Source organism: Numenius arquata, chromosome 2 (assembly GCF_964106895.1).
Source record: "Numenius arquata chromosome 2, bNumArq3.hap1.1, whole genome shotgun sequence".
NCBI classification, from domain to species: Eukaryota; Metazoa; Chordata; class Aves; order Charadriiformes; family Scolopacidae; genus Numenius; species Numenius arquata.
The window spans coordinates 57,277,113-57,300,417 of record NC_133577.1 but is presented as its reverse complement, the minus strand read 5'-3'; the positions used below and the strand labels follow the sequence as shown (position 1 = coordinate 57,300,417).

At 39.6% G+C, this 23,305-nt stretch overlaps 1 protein-coding gene across 8 annotated transcripts in view; it reads right to left on the bottom strand.

Annotated features, from left to right (window-relative positions):
* Positions 1 to 3,237: 3,237 nt before the first annotated feature.
* BCAT1 (branched chain amino acid transaminase 1) overlaps positions 3,238 to 23,305 on the bottom strand; it is a 41,515-nt gene continuing 21,447 nt past the window's right edge. The window contains exons 3-10 of one of the 8 annotated variants that reach the window (XM_074163561.1): positions 22,904 to 23,014; positions 21,891 to 22,010; positions 19,913 to 20,076; positions 18,126 to 18,268; positions 12,455 to 12,540; positions 10,374 to 10,514; positions 9,165 to 9,239; positions 3,238 to 3,507 (exon numbers count right to left, since the gene is read on the bottom strand). In XM_074163561.1, coding sequence (XP_074019662.1) covers positions 3,466 to 3,507; positions 9,165 to 9,239; positions 10,374 to 10,514; positions 12,455 to 12,540; positions 18,126 to 18,268; positions 19,913 to 20,076; positions 21,891 to 22,010; positions 22,904 to 23,014 — 882 coding nt within the window. In that variant the 3' untranslated portion in view covers positions 3,238 to 3,465. Of the gene's footprint in view, positions 3,508 to 9,164; positions 9,240 to 10,373; positions 10,515 to 12,454; positions 12,541 to 18,125; positions 18,269 to 19,912; positions 20,135 to 21,888; positions 22,011 to 22,903; positions 23,015 to 23,305 lie in introns of all 8 variants that reach the window. The other 7 variants (XM_074163570.1, XM_074163556.1, XM_074163580.1 and 4 more) reach the window with 7 other exon arrangements.

Here is a 23,305-nt window from a genome sequence, read left to right as displayed (position 1 = left end):
CTACCCTAAGCAGGGACCTTTATTAGCATTCTCACCAGAGTCTGTCACTGTAAATTCTCAGTGAATTCACCCCCCTTGCAGCTAAGAATCTAGTTAAGTAATGCCAGTTGCTGAAGCCATAACTCTTGGCATCAGAACGGCTTGTATGAAGTGCTAGTTTCATGAAAAGTTCTCTCGTTTAAAGGACTTCTTTCCTAGGCATGAATCATGCTCACCAAACAAAATTAAGGACAATGCTCAATACTGAAAATAATAATCAAAAGAATGCAGGGGAGAAGAAAGAACATACGAAAATGAGAGTTCATTATCATCATTTTAAAGTACCAGTGTTTGTAAAACATAAGCATGTGAAAGGCTGAATCTCATTTGATCAACCCAATTAAACATTAAATAATTGCAGTCAATTATGCAAATATCACACAACAATATTAATTTGTTGATCTTTTTTGAACAGTCTCAAATTCTCCTAATGTTAGTGTATCTTATGTCTTAAATGATCAATTAGCAGAACCATAACTAAGTGATGAAGAATAGATAATTGCCTAGTTATGATGTACCATACTCTTTCTAGGTAAATCTGTTGCAATTAAACAAATAGGGCACATGGAGAAAAGATGTGCAGGTGTTCTTTTACAATCTATTCTTAGCTCAGGGAATACCACAGTTCCCTCCTAAATCTCACAGGCAAAAGTTGGAGGAATGCAGTACCAAATACTCACTATTATTTACACATATTATTTCTTTCCTTAGGTTAACAGGATAAAAAAGCAGTGGCAGAACACAGGGTAGGACAGCATGCAACACCAGAAGAATTTCCTGTATTATACTGACCCATCAGCTCCATTATTTAGGTTTTAAAGTTTAAAATCTAGAACCTACTCACCTGAATCCCATTAAGAAACAAGCACAACTTTGAGTTGACACAGTCGGAGTAAAGCAATTAACCATGATGTTAAAGACAACAGTTAACATACACACACTACATATTCTCATTTTTCTCTTCCAGAAAAATCTGTGCATTTCTGTGGGTCTCACCGGTTTCAACTCTCCTCATTCTGAAGTCTCCATCAGCTCAAAATGTGCAGTAAAAGGAAAGGTGTCTCTCTGGTCAGTGCAGGAAACAGTGCAAACTACAATAAATGAAAACACCTCGTTTCCTCACATTAAATTATTTGCATCCAATTTAAGGGGAGCTTTACACAACTTTTAGGTTTACACCACAGTAAAATAATTCTGCTAACCGGTCCTTATTCATTCTGACTAGTGAATAGATTCCTGCTAGTATATTGATGCCTTTGTGGGTATTTTTGATATAGGATACCTGTCATCTCTATCAACATCCTGAGATGTTAAGGTATCGTACAACCGCTTTGCCACTCATCTGCAATGAGATATTTCCACTTTTCCTTTTGCTGCTAAATCTAAAATGAACACAAGGGGACAGATTAGATAGTTCAGTACCAGGAAGCCACATAATCTATAGAGAGATCCATGCCACGCTCTAGTTAAAGGCACTCTTTAGTTATGATACTAGTCTCATTGGATAAAACTCTCTACCCCATGTTGAATCTTGACATATTCCCCATGTTAATTTTACCACCCTTATAATTAAATAAAAAAGAAAGACTACCAGCCACACTGAATGAAGACCAGGACACGATATAGATTCACATGGTCAGAAAAGCAGACACACAGTACTATGGCTACTGTCAGCAAAACAACATTTTGTGCTTGCAGTTGTATTCTAAAGAGAAAACCACCTAACAAATTTTAACAATGGTTACGTTGTCAGAGAGAACCTTCAACTGTTCTTCATTAAAAGATCAGATTGGACTGCAGTGAAAGATAGTAAAAGTTATGATTTGAGGGAGCAAAAGAAAGTGATGGCTAAGTAGGGGTTGTCTTTAAAATCTGACCAAAAATGGACAAGAAAGCCATAAGGCTACTTTTTAGCAGTTGCATAAGGTATGGATGGTCTGTTAGAAATTACATTTTGCCTTTTTGAACTGTTAAAATGTTTTAAAACACTAACAAATGTCAGTAACTACAAAGGACTTATAATGCATGGGAGAGATATTGTTGGGTCTTAAAAAAAATAAAGTGCTAAATCTTTCCCTTAATACTGGTGCATCTCTACTGCAAACTATGGCAATAAATGTTTCACTTTTACTTCTTATAGGACTCCATTAGTGTCAATAAAGTTCCATCAGTTTTACACTGAAGTAGCACTTTGGAACACTGATATAAAACATGGTGATCCTTTTTGGCAAGAGATATCTTAAAGCTGTTCAACAAAGCTGTGTGCAAAAAGAGAAAGCTAATAAATATTACAGTATAATTGTTAGCCAACATTTGCAGAAGTTATTTCCCTAATATGGGCTACATGCTCTATACTGCTCCCAAATAGTATTAAGACTGCATGTGAGAGAGTAGCGGTATGTGAAGAAGTATGTGCTTAATCGGAACAAAACAGGGGTTTGAGTGAAATCTCTTCCCTTCTTGTGCTAGGTATCGCTTGTTCCTTGACAGGAAGGTCCTGTTAAGGTACATGTGTGTCAATGGAGGCCGGATACATTTCATAGCAAGTGGTGAAGGGGACAAGGAAAATATTTTGCTGATCTAAATTACGTGACTGGATGGTGAAAGAAATTCCTCAATCCAAAGGCTGGGTTGCTCTGAAGAGTGGTTCAGCTTTCACAGCCACAGTTGTCTAATCTTATTTTCTAGACATTCACTCAGAAGGCAACGCTGTGTCCACAGCGCCCAGCTCTGTGCTAGGCCAGACAAAGGGGGATTCTTGTCTGAGCAGGGTCTGGCCCAGCCCTGTAAATCATGTATGGAAGGATCTATTAAACTAGGAGAGAGGCATGCACTGCCCAAGCAGCCACAGTGTATCCCCATGGAAGGAAAGGCAATAGCCTGATGGGGAGCCTACTGCAGGCTAGATCTAGAGGGATCTAGATCTGCAGGGGATCTAGAGGGCTGTGCAAACTCAGGAATCTCCCATACAAGCAGAGTATGAAAGGAAAGAGTGTATGGCTAAACTTCAGCGTTTTCTGAACACAGAGAAAAAGGCAGAATAATGTCAATAGAACCCTGTGGCCAACTAACAGGCAACATCTTGGTGTTATGTGACAACGGGAATGGCAGTTAAAACAAACCAAACAAACTGAAGAGCAGTTGAAGAGCATTTTACAAGTTTTCAGACTGTACAGAAGACACAAGGAGGCACTAAGAAAGGTCATTAGGAAAGTTGTATTGCTAACATTTAGCACCTCTACCAAGAAGACAGGCTTCTACTAACAGGATTACAGTAGAAATCAAAATGATTGTGTTCACATTCACCAGATTGTGGAAACAATCATCCTGGGGAGCAAACTGATACAGAAACTATGCTATGCACAGGCAGCTACAGAAGTCATTATTCATGTCTGTTCTGTCTGAAGGGTCTGAACTCTTCCACCTTCACGACACCAGCACTGCCCAATCACTGTCTTCTCTTCCATACTGAAACAAAGCAAAAATGGAGTTTAAGAATGAAAGTTGAAAGTAACAGTGTACAATTAGATAAATTCTTAAGTCTGTCCCCAGAAAGATTCATACCCACCACCCTGATAGTAGTTTAGATTATTTCTTACGCCTTTACTTCTGTCTTTGATTTGAGCAAAGCCTAAACGCACCTTGAAGCTTTATCCATCTTACAATAAGTAGACTAGGAAGGGGAGATACTGATACTCACTAGAGATAGTCCTGCTTCACTAGAGCTTTCCATCAATTTAATACAGATATTCCCTGAGGTCAGTTCACTAATTCATTCATAAGTATGCCCCTGCTCAAGCTCCAATCAATGAACACATTTGTTTTTATTTCTTTTTATTTTCAAGGTGGCTTTTTATTACAGCATTCTGATTGAATGTGAAATAAAACCCATCTTGAATGCCACAGAGTACAATTAGAGAGAACTGTAACCCAAGTAAAACAAGTCATCTTTCCACATGCAAACCAACAGGATCACCAGGCAGAAATGAAGGCAACCAGGCAACCCACCACATGGGGCTGTATCCCTTCCAGGGGAGGATACAGTCCCAAGGCAGCACTTTTGGTTGTTAAACTGGCTCCATGTTCTAAAGCTCTTTGTCACCAGCCCTATAAACAATGCTCCAGAGAGGCCCAAAAAGGCACTCAGGGTTCAAGTATGTAAGTAAAGTAGAGGTGGACAGACTAGTGGCAGATGTAAATTGGGAGCCTTTTCCTTCATAGTACCATATCCAGGGAGCTTGAAAACACTGTCCTCCAAGCAATAAAGACTGTTTTCAGAGGTTTTATGTTGTCTGAAAAGATCACTTGATGATAATTTCTTCAGAGACGATAAAAGGAAGTTCCTCCAATCCAGGTTCTACGTCAGCAGGAAAGGAGATAAAGGGACAAGAAAGCAGGGAAAAGGCAACAGCTCCAAATCGGGCTGAGCCAGTGAGGCGCGGAAACAGACTCTACAACTCCCGAAGAGTTATAAAGCAGGCATGTTTATTGTGGCGTCAGGTGCAAGGGGGATCGCTCCTCCAAACTTGCACGCTGGGTTGTAAAACAAGTGTCTATTTATGATAAAAGCATACATATTCATTAATATGGGCTGGGTTATTGTACTTAATTCTAAGAAAAGGTGTTACTATTCTAATTATTTCTAGGAACTCATTATCATAAGTCTCCTCCCCTTGCCGCATGCATACTGTCATCCGGTGGTCGTGGGCCGGGGTCTTCTGGAGGAAGGCTTATAGTCTTCTTCACTGTGTACTTTTAACTTTGGCTTAGAATGCTGAGCTGGCTGGACCCCAAGCCGTGAAACTGGTCCCGACCAGATGGACACTTCACCCAGACAATTGGGTTCCTCCTTAGCATGCAGGCTGTTCCTACTATCTTATACACAAGGCCAGTTCCTTATCTTGGAATGCTGGGCTCCAAGCTCTGTTCTTTGCCAAGCTGTACTAAATCTACACTAACTACGTTTAACCACTCATTCTCCGAATCACCAGAAAAAACCACACTTCTGGATCCACAAAGGAATGACATTCAATTTACTTTGTGTTTTACTCTTTACTCCAGCAGGTAAAGCCTCTAAATGACCTCCACATGTATCACATCTACTTTTTCTTTTCATTACTAATTCTGCTGCACTTGTTCTGCAGTCTGCAACGTGGACTAAACACTGGTATGGTGCTACACAGGATGTTGGATGAATTACTTGTTCAAGGGATTTCCAGCTTACATTCCCAGATGTCAGTGTGGTTGCCTTGGGAATTCTGACCAAGGAAAAGCAGATGTATCATTAGTTTAACTACAAAGCACTGGATTACCCCAGTGTGAGGCAATTTTGTTGAGGATAAGGGCAAAGGGATAAAAAAGAATTGTCTTTGACCTTCATATTACTCCTTCTCAGAGAAAAGGTGGCACCCCTACCTCCCCCAAATCAGAAAGCAGGCGAAAGCCAGGGCATTATTTGTAAGTTTTACTGGCTTTAGGTAGTAGTGTCACCTAATGCTCTGATGCTGACTTCAGAAATTGCAAGGGTTGGTCTGAGTTGCCATTTGACTATGGTTTGAACCTGCTTCCAGAATTAAAAGGGGAATGAAGATGTTATACCATAATCAAGATGTTTTCATTCTGGAAATAAAAGTAGATTTAGCTTCCTTTACTGATTCTGTTACAGGCTTTGGTGACCTCAGGCTAGTCAATCCCATCCCTCTTTTCCCCACCACAGGTCCTGCTTTGTAAAACACATCCATTCTCTTTTCCTGTTTTTTTTCCACTGGTCTACGCGTTTAGACTGTGCAACTTCAAAAAAGATAAGTTTCGACTAAATGTCTGTTCACTGCTGTCTTGACTGCAGTGTTTAAATGTATTTTATATCACGTAGCATAAACAATATATCTTACCTTCTATCCATCCCTTCGAAGTTGCATCCTGACTACACTTTAAAGGGTATAGTGAAAGCTTGTTTATTCTCAAAGCATGGAATGCAAAACCACAAAACCACCTCAGTGGTAGTGCAGTGAGTGTATTCCCAGAGAAAAGAATCTCATGTCTAAACCTTCTAACTCAAGTGCCTATAGAAGACAGTGTACTATGACTAATTCATTCATAAGCACACCATTACTGTATACAATGTAAATGATTTAATCTAAAATCTTGATCAGCCTTTAGTAATCATGATTTCCTCTCAGTGATAGGAAGGGAAAAGTATATTGCAGTGCTACTACTGTCTTTCTCAAATGGCATGAGAAATGGAATCAGTTCTGCCCATGAGTTTCTAATTTGTCACTCTAGCTCTAGTTCCACTGAACAGCTGTTCAAATCCAAAGAAATCCTGTTGAACACAGAAGACTTGCAAAAGAACAATGAGCAGCATGAAAACTGACTTGGAAACACAATAATGAAGATAATCTGAAAATGTTAAACAAGCATGTATTGTACACAAGGGAATCGGTATACTGATATCGGATATGGAGCCCTGCACCTCTTGTTCACAGGTTCAAATGCAGGACAATGCTTGTACTGAGAATTTTTACTTTTTTACAAATGTCCGTTGTCCAACATTAAATGGATACATTGCCCTAGTTCAGGCAACAGCACAGCACAGAGATCAAATCTGTGTTTGGTTGCAACTTCCATTGCATTTTATTTTTCAGAACTTGAACGTTCTTTGGAATAGCAGCCTCAGACTGTTCAAATGATATGACAATAGTCCAACTGCAAAGAGATCTTATTTTTCGCCCTTTTTCCCCCTCCTGGCAGAATATATAAAAGATCTTTGCAAAAGACCCTGAAAACTCCCCTGACATTTAAAAAATATTATATGTTGCATTTTGTGTGCTACAGCATTGTTTTCTGTGTGGCAGCCTGGGGTTCATTTGGATATGAGCTCACCTCTTCACAGACAGGAAAGTGCAGAAACACAATCAGCAAGCACTGATTGACTCTCGAAGGGGAAGTAGCCATCATTCTCTCTAAAATCATGGTTCTAATAATGAAGTGTTCTAACTCTCCTGGCTTCTTTAAAGAGGGAAGAAAACCCAGAAGTAAACATCTACATAATAGTCCAGCACTACCCAGGAGTGAAGGAATTACTCTCGATATGTAACTAATGAACACTTGGTATGTACATAGTTGTAAGGCGAAAAGGTCCAGATGCTTAGTTGTAAAGTGAAAAGGTCCAAGAAAGAAAACGGTTATAAGCAACCCTTACTTTTTCAGTCTCCTCCTGAGCTGTGGTTGGGAGTGGAAAATCAGAGTGATCAGGGAAGGCATGGGAGGAAGCCTCAGATAGCAGGCTGGATAAATTTGTCTTAATAATTCACTCACTATCTATGGGCCAAGGGAGAAAGACATGTATTCCAGTGTTGCCTTCTAAAAGTTCAACCAAGCCAAGTGCAGGGTCCTGCACCTGGGACATGGCAATCCCAGGCACAAATACAGGTTGGGCGGAGAATGGCTGGAGAGCAGCCCTGAGGAGGAGGACTTGGGGGTGTTGGTGGATGAGAAGCTCAACATGAGCCGGCAATGTGCACTGGCAGCCCAGAAAGCCAACCCCATCCTGGGCTGCATCAAGAGAAATGTGGCCAGCAGGTCGCAGGAGGTGATTCTACCCCTCTACCCTGCGCTCGTGAGACCCCACCTGGAATACTGTGTCCAGCTTTGGAGTCCTCAACACAGGAAGGACATGGACCTGTTGGAACAGGTCCAGTGGAGGGCCATGAAAACGATCAGAGGGATGGAACACCTCCCCTATGAAGACAGGCTGAGAGAGCTTGGGTTGTTCAGCCTGGAGAAGAGAAGGCTCCGGGGAGACCTCAGAGCAGCCTTCCAATATCTGAAGGGAGCCTACAGGAGAGCCGGAGAGGGACTCTTTGTCAGGAGAGGTAGTGACAGGACAAGGGGTAATGGTTTTAAATTGGAAGAGGGGAGCTTTAGATTAGATATCAGGAGGAAATTCTTTCCTGTGAGGGTGGAGAAGCACTGGAACAGGTTGCCCAGGGAAGTTGTGGATGCCCCATCCCTGGAAGTGTTTAAGGCCAGGCTGGATGGGGCTTTGAGCAACCTGCTCTAGTGGAGGTGTCCCTGCCCATGGCAGGGGGGTTGGAACTCGATGATCTTTAAGGTCTCTTCCAACTCTAACCATTCTATGATTCTATGATTTTATGAAAAAAGAGTGCTGGATTTCACAAGCTATTCTTCTAGTGACTTCAAGTTAAAGTGACCAGTGGAGACTCAAACTGACCACAAATTTTTGACCCTTACATATATTACAAAAGATCACCTTCCATCCATTCCAACGAATGGGATTTTAGGTGGGTCAACATATGACAGCAGACTACTATTCATGGGTAGTTTTTGTTTAGGGTCTCATCAGATGAACCCTGTGCCAAGAATGCAGAACAGTAACCATCAGGCTTGACTTGAAGAAATCATGACAATACTGCTGAGAAGCTACAATCAGATCTTAAATAAAGGGGCCTGTAACTTGTCAAAGCCTACTTCTATCCCCAAATACATCCCCCACACCATAAACTATGCTAAATAAGGAAATGAAAACAGGCAACCTAAATAAGAAGGGCCATCACATTCTGATCATTGACTTTAACTGAAATGGTATTGACTCCTACACCCAGATAAGGAGGTCAAAACACAGATTCCAAACAGACTTTAATATTTAGCAGACCACAGAGTAAGGAACTCTTTTAAGAACAAGAAGTGACCATGTGATTGGAAAGATGCAGAAATGGTGATCAGCTGGCTGCTGCAAGTGAGTGCTTACTACTTCACCCGTCTCTTTATTTCTTAGCTTATATTCACTTGTGATCATGGTTATTTAGATGCTTCATCTATTTTTTCCCTTAAAAAGGAACATATAAGAACAGTACTGGACTTCACTGATAACAGTAATATCTTGCAACTCTCATTCAGCTTCCAAATAGGGAAAAAAAATGTATCAGTCTCCATCCATATCATACTTTTCCAAAGAAAAAAAAAAAAGATAGAATAAGCACACCAAACAAAAGAATCTATATTATTATATAGTGGTGCTATAGGTCTATTAAAAAGACCATTTTCTGTTTTCAAATTTTCACCTTTTATTATTTTATCCGGTTAAAGAAGAGGAAACACCTTACCTGGATATCACTCAGCTTATTCAGGAATCGTGTTGTTATCTGAGGTCCATTCTCCATAGTTGGAATGTGCAAATGCTGACATTGAATAAAGGAGGCGGGGGGGAAGAGAGAGAATACTATGTAATAATAGCTTTATATATACATATGAATACCTTAAGGTCACTAAGAATTTTAATAAATATTTATCAAGCTTTCTAGCCCTCCTTACAAGTAGGCAAGTATTGTTGTAATGTTTTTTATAGGAGGACATGCTGAGCCAGCGAAAAGTAGGATTAGTTGAATTGTTATGCTGTTTTTAAACAAAGGCTAATCTAAGATCTGTCCAAATCTTCTGAAAGATCTGTCCAAAATGGAGAGCATATTGTACAGGCAAGAGCAGAAACACTACATACAGCATTTCATTTCAAAGTATATAAAGTAGAAACACAACAGGTACATTTATAGTACTTATTATCACTCAGCATCTTGATGTCTCTCATGTTATCTTAGCATCTGATAATACCAGTACATTTATTCCATCTTATTAATTCAAGAAATATCACTTTACAGACATTTACTGTACTTGTCATATTTAATGGAACAAAGCACATCAAGATAGGCAGCTACAATAACCAGCCTTCTGAACTAACTTTGTGCTGGCTAAATAGCACCAAGTCAGCTTAACAGGCTGAATGCCCATGGAATTCCACCTGTGCAGGAGAAAGCTCCCATATGGTGGATAGTAGGTGGAAACAGCTGCGCACCCTACTGAAACAGAGCTGGGTTCCCTGCAATGAGGGGCGAAGAAGAGATGAACCTGAGAAAGAAAGAATGCGGTGGCTCAGAAAGTTGGTTCCTTGCAAAAATTTTTCCCATCCTCACCTTTCCCAGGTGCCTTCAATTTTGGAAAAAATGTTCAATAAAGGAAATGTGGAAGAAGGAATTTTTCTATATTTTCAAAGAGGCTGGGAACTTTTATTTTTTCCTTGTCCCAGGCTTTGAGATTTTATGATTTCAACTATTAAAAAACCACAGAAGATGAGAGGGAAAATTATCTTCTGACAACATACTAGTAACTCACTTGAGAAACAACATATGGACACTGTTAATCTTTCCAGGAGCCTCTGGCAGCACTCCTTTTCTATCTAACTTTTTTGCTTCAGCTGCAATTAATTATGATAAAATTCTAAAGAAAGAAAAAAGGGAAAGGGGGAAAATACATTTTCTTACCTTGCCCTTATATAAAATTTTAGAGATGGGACACACAATACAAGCTGTTCCAGCACCAAACATTTCCTTTACTCTGTTCTCTTCCAAGGCAGCTATCAGGTCACTCATGGTGATGTATCGCTCAGACACTTTAAATTCTCCCTGCACAAGAAGAATCAACCATAAAAATTGTAAAAAGTTTAAAAATGGTTTGTATTCCTGTTTTCCATGTTGAACCACCTCTAATAGAACTATTAGCCTAGTGGCAATGAGTCAAGTTTTGGCTGGGATCTTGTGATCTTTTCAAACTTCCCGGTGTCACACAAGATAGACTCTCATCAAAAGAATGACTTTCAAGGAAGTCAGTTGTTTGCCAGATACAATGCTGATGGTTAAGTGGCACTTTCTTCTGATTTGGTACGAATATCAATGTTGCATTAGGGAATAACACAAAAGAATTTGTCATGGGGTTATGTGACACAGGCTCTGACTACTCATGGTCTCTAGCATGCTACAGTTTGTACAAAAATTACTCAATTACATCAAGAAAGCTTTACATCCTACTTTCAGACAATTCCTAAACAAAATACATTCTGTTAATTCCACCTGCAATGGCATAACGGCAACTAGATGTGATATAGTTCTTTAACTCCTGATGAAATCTCACACTGTAGCCTGCACACAGCTGTCACATACAGAAATCAACTGCACTGCAGGTATGAGTAAAGCAATTCACATTGGACAGTCTTAACATAGGAAGTGTTTTACCTTCTACAAGTGTTGAAGAATGCATAGCAACTGATTGAATGCATAGCAACCGATTGAGGGGACATGTTTAAAGAATAAAAATAAACATCTAACTTTAAAATTTTTTTTTCATGGATTTATGTGGACTTATTGTCCTATCAGACCAAACTAAAGCTTAGCCTTTGTTTTATATACAAGCTCTTTAACATAAAACAGAGATGGTTATGATAGCAGAAAACATTATTAGATCTGGACAGGATAGTATTTGGAGAGAGAGGCAGGGACACCGTGTAAGCAGAGTTTCAGACAGGTTAGGGAATGGAGGTCAGGAAGAAGAGAACAACCTTTGTGAGAGTAGAAGACACCTAATTATTCAAGAGGACCGAGGTGAGACTCTGGTATCTCACAAACAAGACCTATCAACTGGCAGCAATATCTCTCTGTCTTGTAAAGGAGACGGGACTGAGAAGTGTGCATGCATATTTGCATTAGGGGAGTACCAACACGAATAAAGATGCACAAGAGTTCAGTGCAGGTCAACAAGTGGCACACATTTGCCACAAAGTACATGCCCAGCTCTCTTCACTGCAAGTTAGATTTAAGTGATATAACTGCAAACTGTATTTCAGGAAGTCTTTCAGCTACAGGTGGTTGAAAGCTGAACGAAGGTTGGAAGCTGAGAAAGTACCACACATGCCTGTGTTATTCCTGCTACTCCTCCCTAAACATAAGCCTGGTGAGAACCAGGAGACAGGATACTGGGCTTGATGGACCTTTGGCTGTATAGTACTCTTATCCAAGCCACAATAAAACCTTCAGGTATGGTACAGGGAGAGTGAACAATCTGCGCATTTCAAGACATAAGGTAGTCCCAAGTGTCCAAATAAGTATTTGGATGGCTACACTTACAGAACTGGAGTCTGGAAGCAGACAGGTGACTTCAAGACTGTGGCTGGACTTTAGGCTGCATGCTACTTATTAGAAATAAGGGTGGAACCATGAGAACTAAGTGGAGAAATAGTGTGCTGATAACTGAAGGATAGCTGTGGTCATGCACGATAATTGTTCATTTCCTTGCTTTAAGTTGCTGGTACCAGTGGATTTGATGAGAATTTTCATGTTGAATATTACATGGAGCTACTTTAACAAACTTGGTATTGTTCTGTGTGACAGGTGTGGGTATTCTGATGATGTTTCTGGGAATCTATGAATTAGCGTGCCCTTAGTTCCTATTTAGGTTAAGAGATTTGACCAGATCAGCTGAACTTCAAGATACTGAGTACCAGGAATGCTTACTTTTGTCGATATTATAACATGACAGTTGAAACCATTACTGCCAAGGTCAAAACACTCACCCAGTTTTGTGCCAGATCCAAAATGCTTTGTCTTGTCACTCCTGGAAGGATGATGCCATCTAAAGGTGGGGTTGCCAGTTCATTTTCTGTCAAACACAAAAGAAATAGAAACACTGGTTGAAAAACAAAGAAACAAAAAAAGTGTTTACTGATATTATACCAAATATGAAAATTAAAAAGATTAATCATATCAGAAACCCAGTAAGATGCAATATTTAACAGAGTTCCATAAGAACACAAGTTACACAAATTCAGTTCCAACAGGTTGTTGTTGAGTGTTTGAAACCTTTTAAGTACACTTCAGTGGGTGGGGAAGAAACACCTTTAATAGTTTAATAAATACACGGCTAACGCCTAGTAGTAGGTTTTATTCCTCCGTGTATTATGGATTAGCTGTATAACTACTGGGAACCAATGAAAGGCTTAATCTTCAAACTCAGAATAGAGAGGCACAAGGGAAAGCAATGCCTAATAATTCCAGGGCAGATCATGACTTTTCCTGAAGTGATCTACTTAATTTAGGAACATGGGGTTCACTATACCTACTTCCTAGCATTAATATGAAACATCTATCAGAAATTTTGAAGCTCATTTACTGAACAAGCAAAGCATTGGAAACCTTTCCAAATGCACCTTGAGGGGGCACTTCCTTAATGACCTTTTGTCTTAGTCTAGACATCTTTTTTTTCCCCCAAGTTTTCTCTTTGCACAAAAAGAGCAATCCTAATAAAATTCCAAAAGCACTAACAATTCAAATGGTTCAATTGGTTTGTTAGCTTGCTTTTCCTATTTGCTTTTGGAAAAGAACATTAGATAAATGTTCATCTAACATAAAAAATGAAATGGTAGATAAATGGTAATCCATACTTGGTAAATACTTAAACAACAATACATACAGCTTGTATGTAGTCTTTGTTCTTCCATCTGAACTTTTCAACAAATCAGAGCTAATCTTTTTAATTTTAAACCACCACTTTCATTTTAAACCATCACATAGCATACTCGGTGGTTTCTATTATCAGAGAATACTGAGCATTTACTTGCAGTCTTGAAGGAGAAGCTGTCCTAAAAATGTTTCTATAGGTCCAGTGAAAACTTGCAGCTGGGTAGAAGAGAGAAACACACTGTATCCTTGGACTAAGAGAACAGGTTGAGCTCAGGTGTTTAACACTCTGTTTTCAACAGTCAGCTAGATAACTCTGTGTACAAACACCGCCTGCCAGCCAGTGCATGCACAGGTCCAGACTGACTACAGCATGGGCTCTCTTCTGCTCTTCAAGAGGAGGCTTTGGGAGCTGCTGGGGTGGGATAGGGGAAACGGAGGATAAATAAAAGGAATTCTTCATTGAATCTGCTACTCACTGTCCATTCTCTCAGGAAATGTCTGTTACTTTTTAATGCAGCCACCCTGCATTTATTAATTTGGACTAGAAGTTTTTCCTACCTATGCTTCCATGTTCCTCTTATGAGGATACATACACACACACACACAAGTAAAACTGCCATACCAAAATGTATAAAAAAGCTGCGCTACAATAGGCTATATATTCTGCTCTGCTTTGAATAACCAATAGTGCCGTTCCCCAACCTATCCCAGACTCCTAAGTACAGGAGGGGTCTCTTCTTTCTCTTCTATAGTTAGTAACAATAGCTTTCCTTTTTTAAGAGTCTGTCTATAGCAACACTACAACTTGTGATGCCTGTCTGGTCCTGATTGTGGCACAATTATCAAAAGAAGAGGACTTAAAAACTTTCCATGAGCCAGAGGGCTCACCTTATTCTGAAGAGTGGAAAGCTGATGTTCTGCATCTGTGACCCAGTCGTATACAAGTTGTCCCCTTTCTCGAACAGAAAACTTCAAATAATGCAGACCTTAATATCAAAGATTGTCACTACGCTCCAGATAATGTTCTGTATTTGGTGAATGTTGCGACAGATCTTGGCCAGGACCCGTTTAAGCTCAGCAACATATATTAATTGATTTGAGCTAGTTTGAAAAGGTGCCAGGCCAAACCAGCCGCCAAACAGCACTGAGCAGACAGGACATGGGAGTTTCAAAATGTTTCAAACAGCCTGCTCTGTAGAATTTTGTCAAGTACACATATGATGCCTACCAGCCTGGGGCCACCCAAGGAACATCTGCTCCCCTGGTATACGGCAGAGATGATAATGCTATACAGCACAGCATGCCAAACCCCTCATCCTCTCTGTGAATTGATGCCAAACCAGGCTGCCTATGGCATCAGTTTGTCCATCTTAAAGAAACTGACTGTGAGCTCACAGACTCCATTTGGCTTCTGAATTATTTTGAAGGGATAGGAGCCTTAAAACGTATAGCAGCAAAAAGGGGGAGAAAGGCATTTGAAGGAAAATGTCAGGGTTTCTCTTCCGTTGTCTACTGTTACTGTTATAGTGGTAGCACTACTAGTCCAGTGCCCCATTACACCAGGCACAGTGTAGGCATGCTGTAACAAAGAAACTCCATCAGAGTGTTTAAAAGGACTTTTTAAATGAGTTCTTGCATATTACACGGCTTCAATTTTTACATGTGTATTTATGAACATATAGCAGATAAGATTCCAAACATGGGATGCCTTCGGTACTAGTCACACAATAATAATGCTGAGAAATTCACCAAAATGTATTTTACCAAAATGATAACATATGCCAAGTGAACTTCAGGGTCAAGGAGAACCCAGGAAACCCTAATTTCACTATTATTAACAGCTGAGTTCCTCTAACATTTCTTTTTCTGGACCCTTCTATTTCTTTCTCCCTATTTTCCCTCAGGCTTTTCTTCTACTCTCCCTTCGTGCAATCACTCTGTCTTCGCATCTCTGTCAATTTATTTTCCTCAATTATTTTCCCCTCCTTTTCTTTGTCTGCCATCTCATTCATCTCCCGCTCTCCACTCCATGCTATTTCTTTCTATTAAAGCAGAAGGTATGATCTTTATTTTGTTAGTAATCTACTTGTACAAGAAACTTCTGCAGCACAAATAATCCTCCACCTACAAAAGACTAAGCAAATTTGCCTGATGTTTTACCTGACTGTTCCAGAGAATCTTTTAACATATTTATTTTTTAATTTATGTAACCTATATTGAAGTAAGCACTATTAAATCCCATTTTAATATCAGCACAGGAATATTAAGTAATGCCTGAATGCTATTCACAGTGCCTTAACATTAAAGCTAGAAGTAGAGGCCAGATGGTTCCAAATCATTCTGAAGACATTTAATTTTTGGAGAGTGCAGACAGATATCATAGTTAGCAACCTTCAGGTTGGACATATGTTTCAATTTTAAGGTTTTCCATAAAGTCAAGCCTATATTCTAGGCAGAAAAACAGACACTATTAAAGAAAACAAGTTTCAATGTTAACAGTTTCTTGGGATTGTTGTGTGCTCTGAAGATGCAGGTGGAAGGAACTGTAGGGTGACCAAAATTTTCACTTTGTGAATATAAAACATAAACAGTATTTGAGGAATGAATGAAATATCACACTCCTGTATTTATGCAACAGCAGGGATCCAGATTTGGTCATATTATAAGCCTCAGCTGGAGCAGCAGGGGGCATATGAGAGCAGCGTAGAGCATGTCATGTTATTTTACCAGAAATTGAGTGGTTTCCTCCCCTACTCCCTCCTCGATGTTACAAACGAAACATTTTTCCAGGCTCCTCCTGCTGTCCAAGACAACGTCATGTTTAGTTACAATGCTGTAACTGAAAATATATAGCAAAGGCTTGCAAGAAAAGCCTACTCTTGTTGGAAGCATAGATGTCCTTTAGTCTAGGCTTTACTGGGCTGGGTCTTTGATTTGCTATAAACCAAGGAGAGCAATTCAGACTACTCCATGTTGACCTCTGAAAACAAAAAGAAAGGCATTTTCCTTTTGATGATGATCTGCAATTTCTGCCTCACTATTTTTGTGTTTGATCCCTCTCTCAGCTGCAGAATTTGCATAACAAAACAAAACCTTGGTTGACAGAACTTAATGGCAAACACTTTTTCATTCACAATGTAAAGCCACAGGCAGGTATGCGATGACATACACTGACAGCAAGAGGGATTCTCAACCAAAGATATCATAAATTAAGCATTAATCAACATACGGGGAGACAGCAAAGTGCTCCAATGATGCTAATGACCATGTCGTGTGAAATGGCAGGTTTGACAGCATACAGTTAGCTTGGGTGGCATGAATTACAAGTTGTTTGCTACGGCCACCTCACAATAGTACTATTCACTAGTGCACTGGTAACACAGTGATTGGCAGATCTTTGGAACAGCACGGTGCTGCAGCTGGATAATTCCAGCATATTCCTGGTTTAAGTACAATGAGAACATTGAATTCTAATTATGTCCTCCCTTCAGTGTCCTTTCCCTGGGCAGAATGAACCAAAATCTATTTTTGTGTCTCTCCAGTGAAGTTACACAAAGCATGAATTTGGCTATTTAGCAACATTGACAAATCTACTGCTGCTAAAACAACAACAAGAAGAAGATTTCTCATATTTATAGTTTCATTCATAAGTCTTCACAGACTCATTCAACACCGAGGGAGCGTCGTCCCTCTTCTCACGGAAGTGGTAAAGATTTTGCAGAACAAGTAGTGAAACTGGAGCTGGGAGTCAGGTAGTTGGATTCCCATTACCCTACAATATCCAAAGCACACTGCTGTCCCCGCAGACTATCACCTCTGTACTGCTGCTGAGCATTGTCAGAAAAATGTCCGTTTTCAAGGGTCCTCATGGCCCTATGACAAAATCAGAGTCTGAACCCTGTATCTGCTGCCATGCAAAAGTTCAGTAACACTTAATTTTCCTGGAGGGCCTACACTCATGGAAGTCAGGAGGTGTCCTTTTATTCACTTGCCTAGACATTGGCTCAATCCTTTAAGGACTCAGAGTCATGTAGTCTTCCCAACCAGTTCTCAGCAGCTATCACTTCTCAAGCACTGAATACTTGCATGCCTAATGGATGTTTTGGAGATGCCTAAATAGTTAGGCTGCTCGTTAACTAGATAGTTTTCTAATCAGAATTTACATTGCTCAGAGGTAAAAATGGCTTCAAGAATGATGGTATATCTTGAAAGCATCATTTGACCATTACTGATGTGGAATGGTGACTGACATGTTTCTCTCTACCTCCACTGGACAGAACTTCAAATTCTTCAAAGAAAGAGCCAAGATCTTCATCAGTTGGACACTGAAATACTTTTGGCTATGCTTCAGGAACATTTGACTTGCCAGAAAGTGATGATGGGAATCACTCAACCCCAAAGCCACAGAGTCTGAAGAGTTACACAGTCCTAAGGTGTCTTACCCAAGGTGCCCAACACCTCCTTCAAGATCAAGTATGCTACTAGAGTTGACATCAAGCCTGCAATGTGATCTTGTACCTGGTTAGACTCTACACTTCTGAGCACTTGGACTGGCCCAACAGCTTAGTATGTTATCAGTAGGCAGTACTAACAGCTGCTCCAGAATCTCTTATTTCTCAATGGTATAAGTAACAGTCACCTATCAGTTTTCAGAAGAGAACAGACATTTCCTTTGTAAAATCATGTTCATTAAAACGTTTATGATCTGCACTCTAATAATAATTTTGTGGATTATTATCCCAATTGTCTACTCTGTTAAAGTTTTCATGTTGTGTGTTATTATACCTCCATCTTCATTTATCCAGTACAGAAACAGATTCATTGTTCCAACTTCAGTTATTTGGTGATCTTCTCCATAGAGCCACAAAACCTGCTGGCAGCCTAACTCCATGGCTTCTTGCTGGGCATAAATAGAAGAACCATAATTCCTTCCAGAAGAAAAAAAAAAAAAAAAAAGAATGAGCAAACAGTTAGGAGTATCTGGTTGGGTATTTTCTCATTTTTATGCAAGGTTGTGTGCACACCTACCATATAAGCAAGTGCTCTACATAGTCACTGCCTATCCCTGGAATATTTTCATTGGAAGTACTCTACTAGTATTTTACTAGATCATTTGTATCTACAACCAAAGAAATTTAAAGGGCTGAACAGCATCAACAGTTCCTACATATTCATCCAAATTGTCTTAAAAATACCTCTTGTTCTATTTTTTGGACATTCTAATCGTTGCAGTTAGACACCTTAGGAAACCATTTATATTTATTTAGCAGTTGGCATCCTGGATAGAAAGCAACAATTCCCATCCAGTTCATGTTTTTTAAAAAGGCAAAACAAAACCATCTACCTCATTTATGTCAGATGAACAGATGGGTCATATATGTCAGATGAACCTCTTGGAACATAAAAATCACCAGAGGTGAGTTATTTGTTTTCTAGTGAAAGACATTCACAGAATTAGTAGCTTCAGGAGCCGCAGATGGGCTTTGATGAATTCCATATCCTTGAGGAGCAACTGTTTTCCTAAAATGCTGTCTACAGCATGTACCTGACTGAGTAATATGTGTTTACTCTGTAGCTGCACTGAGGGGGGAAAATATTCCAACCCTTTCGCTTCTGATGTTCCAACAACCATCAAGACCCAAAGTCAGCAACTCCACAGTTCTGTCAGCAGTGACTCCAGACTATTCCTTTTTTCATAGCTGACGTGTGAAGGATGCACAGAAAACAATAAATATATTTTAAAACTATATAAAAATATATTTTAAAGTAAATATATTTTAAAACTAGAGTAAAGGTCTCAGAACATCAGACTGGATGAAGGAAAGCTGTTTTCTTGCCCTTTGATTATTCTACTAGTTCAGCTGAGCAGCACTTGGCAACTACTAACCTCCTGCTTAGAAGAGAAACTCCCAGGTAGAGACAATAAGCTTCGTTTAAATCAAAGACCAAGGATGTATAATCTAGTCACTTATTTAGCCACATCCAAGTTATTTGCTCCAGTCAGGTCCTAAGCAGCTTCACTCTACAAGTCAAGTACTTTGACATTAACAATTATATTTCTGCTTAACTGTTCTGCTAGACTATGGTCAAGTCAATGCAGATAATTCTCTCATGCTTTCCCTTACACACCCACAATCCCCTAACTAACTGCAGATGGCTTGTCAGGACAGTTTGCCAAGGAAGGAGGTCAGCAGTCAATACTGTTCACTGCCATGTTGGCAGCAAGCTGCTGTACTGAATGCTGCATCATAGAATTGATATCTTTAGTGTCAACTTCTGCAAGGCGAACAGCCAAAGTATTACATGGACACCTTCCAGGTCCAGTTCCTCAGCTTGAGATGCTGAAAATTTGCCTCTGCAAATAGTCCACTTGGCTGTAATATCCAAACAACAATATGCAACTGAATTGTATAAATAATACTTTCAAAGTACAATTTTGAAATCTTTGCTACAGTACATTGTTTGTATAACTGCTACGTTTAATACCTCTACTTCTGCTGGATTAGATACTTCACTAAAAACCAAATCTCCTTTGAGAGCTATGTAGAAGACGCAGAATTATGTTTTCTTACCCTCCCAGTTTGCAGTCTCCTGTTCCTCCTTTCCAGGCTCTTACATATTTTGGATCTGCCCATAAGGATATTGGATTAAAGCTTCCACTTGCAAAGTAAGGGCCCACAGGGCTCATTATGACATACAGTAGGGCTTTAGTCGGCTTCTTCACTCCAAGGGAGGGCTGAAAAAAAGGATTGGGTAGAGTTGAGTAGTGGCTCTGTGAATGGCTGCGTGACAAGCTAAAATGATTTGCCCACTGGAAATGGTTCACACAACAGCACAGGAAATAACCTGAAATGTGTCGTTTGGGTTTTTTGCCCTCCTATCTGAGACATGGCTTCTCACTTCAAGTCATCACCGTCAATACTGGAAGGTGGACGTGAAAAGTCTGGCACTGATCAAAGTCTGAATCCTGCAGTAGGAAACTCAGCTTAACTGTGTGATTCTTTGCAAAGCTCAGGACTGACCACAGAATCACAGAATGACTGAAGTTGGAATGCACCTCTGGAGATCACCTTGTCCAACCCTCGAGCTACATACAGCTGGTTGCCCATGATTCTTGGGATCTTCTGTGCAACTGAATGGGTTACTATTTTCTCTCCACTCAGAGAAACCAGACTCGTAAAAAGAACAAGATCATCCTTGGTTTCTAAGATTAGGTCTCCATTGAAAAAAAATTATTGAATTTAAATCTTTAGGACCAAAGGTCTAAGCAAAACACTGTACACAATGCACTTGAAGCTAAATTGGGAGGTGGGAGGGAAAATAATAGAGTAATAACGGAACTATTGAAAAATTCAAATAAACCTTCCTCAGGTGCTAAGAGGGTTCTTTTGATTTCTGTCTACATTACTCCTTCAGCAAAACTTCTACTAAGATTAACTGAGATCTTGATATTTTTCCTGATTCTTACACTACCATTCAAAAGATCGTGCTGATGGGTTTCTTAATTGTACTGATTCATAAAAGATTAGCAAGAGATGCAACCTGGAAACAACGTATGACATTGTGTAAAGGCCAGGTATGTTGGCTAATCTGAAACAAAGCTCAACACCAAAAGAATTCCGAAAATGAAAATGGGGGGAGTTTTTTTTTTTTATATTAATACTTTACAGTCATTGAGTAGAGATCCTTCCATCTGAAAATCTGCAACTAGTTTACAAGCATTAAATTAATGGAGTCCTAGAACACATACAAAAGGTATAATGCTCATGTATAATAACTACTTACAGATGTGGATATTGCAGAATAGTAACTTGCCTAGTTGGGAACTATACATTCTTTAGCTTCCTTGTCCTATGTTCTACCATTAGAGGTTTAAAGCTTTAATTAAAATAAACTCCCTGTTTCTTATTCCCTTTATAAATACTATAGTCTGGACTCACATCCACATGAAACTCACAGAGTACACACTAATACCTTGCTGTTAAGGAGCCTTTTATAAGGTCAGGTTTATCCGTGCTTAAGAATAAACTGACATAAGAACTTGTTCTTAGTTCTGTTAAAAGTCTCTCTCAGAAAAGCCATCTTAATTTACTGGGTAGAATCTTCCAAAATCTCGTCACTAACGTCAGGATAGAGATACAAGATGAAATCACAAAATCTAAACAGCAAATTTCTGTTCCCTCACATTTTCTCCGGATTATTACTATTTTAAAGGCATACATTAAAATTTCACGAATAACTATGATTTTAGTACAAAATTTTTAGTACAAAAGTTAATTTAAATTTTGCCATTACCACTAATTTTGCCATTAATCAGTTTATTTTCTGTGATCTTAATCAATGTGTCCACTAGGTGGTGGTGTGGTCAACATAAATTTGTGAAGTAGAGCTACAGGTGACTTACTCAGAAGTAAAAACATAAAAACAAGTTGCCCCTGAACTGTAATACTGTTGTCTAGTGACTGCTGCGTATTTCCCTTTATGGACGGAGGCTTTTCCCTTGTGCTTAAATACACAAAAGTACAGAGGAGGGAAAAAACCGGTTCACACCTCAGTTCCAATTAAGGTAGGACGGATATACAGGCTGGCAGAGGTTGAGTACGGGACCCACTCCTTTTCCACTTCCACAAGCTTCCGGATGCACTCTAACAGCTCATTCTGGTCAAAACGCTGGGAAGGAAAAGCAAAGGGAGAAAAGCAAATGGAGAAATATAGCCTGGATGCTCTGTGGTCTTTATAGATCCATACATTAAGGGGAACACTTCATCAGGATGTGTAACAGTGATGGTCCGTAGAGCTTCATAGGACTACATCATCTTCCTTGAGTTCGTTTCTTTCAGAACTTAAGATCCCACGGTCTTTGTCCCTGTGGCTTTTTATACAGTATCCTGAATGCCCTCCTGTTGCTACTATCCTCCTGAGATAGTAAAAAAGGAGCCATTGACCCTTCTTGCCTCCAAAGCACATGGTGAGAACTCCCTGTGCAGCCAACACCTTCACTTTGGCAAGCTATGGCACCACCTCTTCTGCAGAAGGGTGTTTTGGGTTATAACTCCAAGGGGCCCACCAAGTCTCCCAGCTTTATAAAGTTGCAAAGTTCTTACAGTAATAAAGCTAATTAGTGTGGGAGGAAACTCACAGGCCACTGTGAATACACCACTGCTAAAAGCAGCCTTAAGTTGCTAGCATGACCAAAAATGAAGGCACTCTGAGGCTGAAGGACTTAACCGGAGCGGAATGAAGAAAAGGGAGAACATTAGCACCAGAACAATTTCATCAGCTGTCTGGGTGCAAATACCCGCAGATCAGCACCCATCCCTCAGAAGTAGACTGTGTACATCTGAGGCAGTAGGGAGACAACAAAGAAAGCAAAACACTGTTGTGATTTAAAAGAAAAATGCATTTCAAAGAGTTCACTGAAGAAGATCTCTTAAAGCTTTAACTAAACTGGTCAAGAGTTAGTGTTTGATAAATGTTACACTACTGTACAATTTCAGAGATTTGCACTCTGAAAATGAAAATACACTCTGTCTTAAAGAGAATAAAATGCCTTGGGTACGTACTGGCAGAGCTGCTCGTATTGCTGATCGTGCCATCCTGTCCATGTTGAGAGTTGGCCGGAACAGGCGGATTTTGCCATCCACTCCACGGTAAGCCTTCATTCCTTCAAACAACTACCAAGCCAAAAAAAAAAAGGGAAAAGAAATCAAATAATAATTGAGACATGTTATCCCATGATGATCTATGCAAAAGCAGGATACACCCTTTGGAAATAAACGATTTTCACTTTCTTGCTCGCAGCGCTCAAAGTATAAATGCTAACTAGTTAATCCTTGCAACACACTCCTGTGAGGTAGTATTATGAAATTTATATCACAACAATGACCTGCCTATGCGTCAGATTAAGTTCCTTGAAAGAAAGATATATTATAACCATTTTTTTCATAATTTGGTTACAACAATTA